This window comes from Neltuma alba, unplaced genomic scaffold, assembly GCF_004799145.2.
Source record: "Neltuma alba isolate B1F8T4 unplaced genomic scaffold, ASM479914v2 tig00011435_pilon, whole genome shotgun sequence".
Classification (NCBI taxonomy): domain Eukaryota; kingdom Viridiplantae; phylum Streptophyta; class Magnoliopsida; order Fabales; family Fabaceae; genus Neltuma; species Neltuma alba.
The window spans coordinates 50,595-55,474 of record NW_021636117.1 but is presented as its reverse complement, the minus strand read 5'-3'; the positions used below and the strand labels follow the sequence as shown (position 1 = coordinate 55,474).

Below are 4,880 nucleotides of genomic sequence, written 5' to 3'. Positions count from 1 at the left end.
CCCAAACCATGGTTTGGGTGATAAGTCACCCAAACACCACCCCATTTTGCCCAAACCATGGTTTTGGGCCAAAACCATGGTTTTGGCTCCAAAACCATGGTTTTGGAAAAAGCAAAATTTTTTTACTTTTGGAGAAAAAGGGAGAGTGTGAGAGCCTATAGGATATGTATCTTGTTATTTTTTTTATAAACATATTTTTTTATAAACATATTTAATCTTATATTTTATAAATATATATACATATTAATTATTTATTAATTATATTATCTTATGTATTATTAATTATGTTAATAAAAAATATATTATTAACAATTTTATTCCTTCAAATTAAAATATATCATAAAATCTATTTTCTCTGTAATTATCATATTAATTTATGTCTTTTTTTTAGTAATTTGTATATATAAAAAGTGCTTCTGATAACAACTATCCAAACACTCTCACTTCTCAAAATCACTTTTTCATAAAATTTATTCTTTCCAGAATCTATTTTTCTCAGAATCTATTCTCCAGAATCACTTTTTCAAACCACGGTTTGGTTTCATCCAAACACACCCGTAGTAATCTCCAAATCTCAAAAGTACTTTTGGCTTGCAAAAGCTACATTCAACACTACCAAAAAGAAAAAGTTAGCAATGAAACTTTCTATTGCTATTGCTAATTTACGAAATTTTGTTGGTAATCAATTTAATGGTAGAATTTAGTTACGAATTTCACGTATTTTTGGATATACATAATCACTCTCTATATATATGGTCCATATTAATTAGTCCAGCAAATAAATTAAAAGGGAATGACGGTATTGGTTTCTAACCCAACTCTAAAGGAGTTATTATTGATAATATATAATATAAAATCTATAGAAAAGAGTAATTCATAATTCTCGAACAGATAGTGTGACTATTTTCAAATTCTGTGCGAACACAAGGGCAACAATTTAGTTTTATTAGTATTCAATTTTTATTTGTTGGAGTTTTGATTGAAGTTAGAGGTCAAATATTTTTATAGAATATATATGTGTGCCTGTGTTGATAAAATTAATACATTTTTTTTAATTAAAGCATAGGTACTCTTGTATTGGAGGTAATCCTATTCGAGATATTGTCGGGTACTAAATGTGAGTATCTCTCTTAACGGGAATTTAAACATTAATTTGTCATATTGTAAAGGACTAACCTATTCTGCTAGACCTTGTTGCCTTGTTGGTAAAATTAGTACAGTTAGAAGACTACATTTTCAGACCAATTGTACGTGGAAGTTTCTTTAGTTCTGACGCACTTTGGGCCACAACCAATTTTCTTTTGGGTGTAGAAGGGGAGTCTAGAGGCTTAAATTGTTGTGGGTAATACTCCTGGGCCATTTTGGGTTGCTCGTTGGATCATGTGGGGTGATATTGGGCCACACTTTGGTTTCTAAGGTTGATCTAAGATGCCTTTGAGTCCAAATGAGTTCTCTCCGTTTAATACAAGGGAATCGGAGGGAGGACTAATGGGGAGTTAGATCTGGTGAAAATGAGTAATTTCTCACAACATGATCAACCAAGATTCAAATCCTTACAGAAAAAGGGGCCCAACAAACTTAATCTACTCTAATTTGTCAACTAGCTCTTATATTAAAGACCGTAAGTTGTATATAATGATCATATAAGAATTTGCGGTATTTTCAAATTATAAATAGTTCATGTAGTGTATTCCTCAGAGGAGATGGAATGCCACGGGAAGGGCGGAGATCTCAAATATGCTCCATATTTAGTTTACAATACAAACAGGTTTAAAGGATTATTTATGTGGCATTGCCTTTCACATTCAGTGAGATGTGTAGAATTTAGAAAAGAAAGTTTGTTTGATACAAGCACGTGAAACACATATTTGAAATGAAAAATTACACGTTGATCCGTATTTGTGTCTCTGTCTCAACTGCAATAAGTACAATGAACAATGCTATAACAAAGTCTCTCTTCTTCCAGAATTACAAATATTACAAGTAATAGCTTAAAATCTTCATTTGAAAATCTATTTAAGAAAAACAAGTCCAGTGCTCACATTTTACTTTCCAAACTGCTGCAAATCGCATCCAAAATATGTGATTCACACATTAGGAAAGCGAACATCATCCACAAATTCAGAGTGAAGTTGCAGTGAAACCAGAGGAGTTTGTGTTGGAACTAAATGTTAAGTTCTGGTTTTGACTAACCTCTGAAGCATTGGTGGTGGATGGAATTGAAGATGATGATCCCACTGGAGGAAGTTCATGATATGTGAGTTCTGGATAGCTTAATGGAAGACTAGGAAATGGAACTTCAAAGTTAAGCACATTCATCGCTTGCCTTATGGAAGGCCTATGCTTATGATCAGGATGAGCACACCATAGCCCAACAATCATCAAACATTTGATTTGATCATGGTCAAAATCTCCTTGGAGTCTTGAATCGACTGCTTCAAGAATTCTCCCACTTCCATATAGTTCCCATACCCAATTCACTATGTTTATTTCATTTTCTGGAGCATTGTGGTTTATGCATTTTCTTCCACAAGCTAGTTCCAAAGCAACAATTCCAAAACTAAACATATCATATTCTTTGCTTGCCCTCCCAATAAAAAGACATTCAGGAGCCATATAGCCCATAGTTCCTGCCAAAGCTGTGGTTGGTGAACTTTTTGCGTGGTCTACGAGTCTTGCTAACCCAAAATCTCCAAGTTTTGCATTAAAGTTAGAATCTAGCATGATATTGCTTGACTTTATGTCTCTATGAACAACACATCGTTCCCATCCTTCATGCAGGTATAACAATGCAGAGGCCAAGCCTTGAGCTATGTTGAATCTTTCCGACCATTTTAGCAAATTTTGATCCTTGAAGAGATGAAAATCTAAACTTCCATTTGGCATATACTCATAAACCAACAATAGTTCTTTCCCTTTGTGACACCACCCAAGTAGTTGTACCAAATTTCGATGCCGTAGTTGACTAATAATTCTTACTTCCGAAGCAAACTCCTTCATTCCTTGTTTAGAACTCTCTGATATTCTCTTTATGGCTATGTAGGTGTTTGAATCTTTGAGAAAACCTCTATAAACCTCCCCAAACCCTCCTTGTCCTAATTTCTGTGCATCTTCAAAATAATTTGTAGCACTTGCTAGATCAGCATATGAGTACTCCTTTGGTCCTATTCCTCTTCCAAAGCTGTCATGCATTTGCTCATCAAACTCATGATCATCCTCTTCCATCTTCCTTTTCTTCTTCTTCAAGCCTACAAAAACCAAACTAAACACACAAATTAAAATAAACCCTCCAACCCCTAATCCAACTCCGAGTTTTGTCCTGTTATTTCTACTCTTCGGGCTCTGGCTCGGGCTTGGGCTCGTGCTTGGGTTAAAAGGTGTTTCTGAGAACTCATTTGGAGTATTCAAATCATCATTATTCGATAAGAAACTCCATGAGTTGATCTTATGTATTGCTGAAGTACTTCCGGTGGCAGCTGAGAAGCCAAAAGTAACCCATTCAGGTAGATACTTTCTCATATCGACTATTTGATAAAGATGTTGCTGCACAATAGTACCATTAACAAAGCCAGTGAAGACAATGCTTAGATTTTGTGTATTTGAGCTGTAACTGATGAAAACCTCATTAGTTCTCCCTCCATTGATATCAGCCAACCATGTCAAGTTATTAACAGATCTCATGGAATTGACATTGACGCCTACATGTTCCTTCGGAGGATCCCAATAATTCTTATAGATATCAAACTCCACAGCAACAAAAGGATTGTTTGTTGAATTTAATGGCTGGTCATCAAGAGTCAGACCCATAGAACCTCCTTTTGTGACATTGGGAAGCTTTGAACCAGCAGGGGCTAAGAAGAAAGCCAACCCATCTCCATATACTTTCTGCTTTGAACGAATCACAAAAGTGAAATGGGTTCTGAAGTCTGTGAGGTTCCCAGTGGCTTTGTCCCATAAACGCATTGGTCGGTAATATGTGGCTCGACCAACACTAGCCGTCGAGGATTGGTCTTGTTGGTTTCTTGTTAACTGGATGGATGGTGGTGCCGGGTAAGATGATCCCTCGTACGATATGTTTCTATCATTTGGGCTGAAACTAGAGAAGCTGAAGGATATGGAAAATGCTTGAGGGATGATCAAGAGGAAGAAAATTATTAAAGATAGCATCTTCATCGTCATTGCAAGAAAAACGAAAATTCTGATTTGGTTGAGAAATCCTATTCTGCTAAAAGTTGGATAGGAGGTGAGATGATTATAGAGTCCAAGACATTATTAAGGAAATTATGGGTTTTTTTCTTTAGCCTACCAATGTTTACCATTCCTTGCATCCACAGGTTTTTCATTTTTTAAATATTAAGACTAAAGACTGACCATTTGCGAGAGGCCATGCATTGAATCTGAACCTGGAAGTCATAAAAATATATATATATATATATATATATATAGCATAGGCAAGTGGACATAAACAAATGAGGTCTTTCTTGCTTTACTTTTTGGAAAGTTCGTCGAGATTTGGAAAGACATATAGAGTATAACAACTTGTTCTCCTTCTCATTATCATTATTATTTCCTTTCTACTCGTGATCTTGAGCCCCGCAATAATTCTATTCTACGCGTGATTTTTGGTCCACCATGATTATTCTACGGGAACTCAGAGTTGGAGAAATGTGTTCTTGTCATATTTGGAACTAGTGAGTGAATGATGGCTCACTTTTTTTTTTTTTGAATTTGACGTATTTAAAAAATTATAAAAAGATTGAAAATTGCACAATTTTTTGCCCATGATATGTTAAATATCACTCTTTTTATGCAGAATCTAAAAATCTAAAGGGGAAAAATACCTTCGGTCCTTAATATAAAACACAATTAACTAATTTGAA

The 4,880-nt window shown here is 35.0% G+C and overlaps 1 protein-coding gene across 1 annotated transcript; it reads right to left on the bottom strand.

The window, feature by feature from the left end:
* Positions 1–1,865: 1,865 nt before the first annotated feature.
* On the bottom strand, positions 1,866–4,245 carry LOC114713557 (L-type lectin-domain containing receptor kinase IX.1-like). The gene has a single exon (XM_028898232.1). It carries the CDS (start codon positions 4,177–4,179, stop codon positions 2,122–2,124), a length of 2,058 nt encoding a protein of 685 aa, XP_028754065.1. The 5' UTR covers positions 4,180–4,245; the 3' UTR covers positions 1,866–2,121.
* Positions 4,246–4,880: the final 635 nt, after the last annotated feature.

Coding starts and splice junctions, on each gene's coding strand:
- LOC114713557 (XM_028898232.1), bottom strand. CDS start 4,179: ATGACGATGAAGATGCTATCTTTAATAATTTTCTTCCTCTTGATCATC.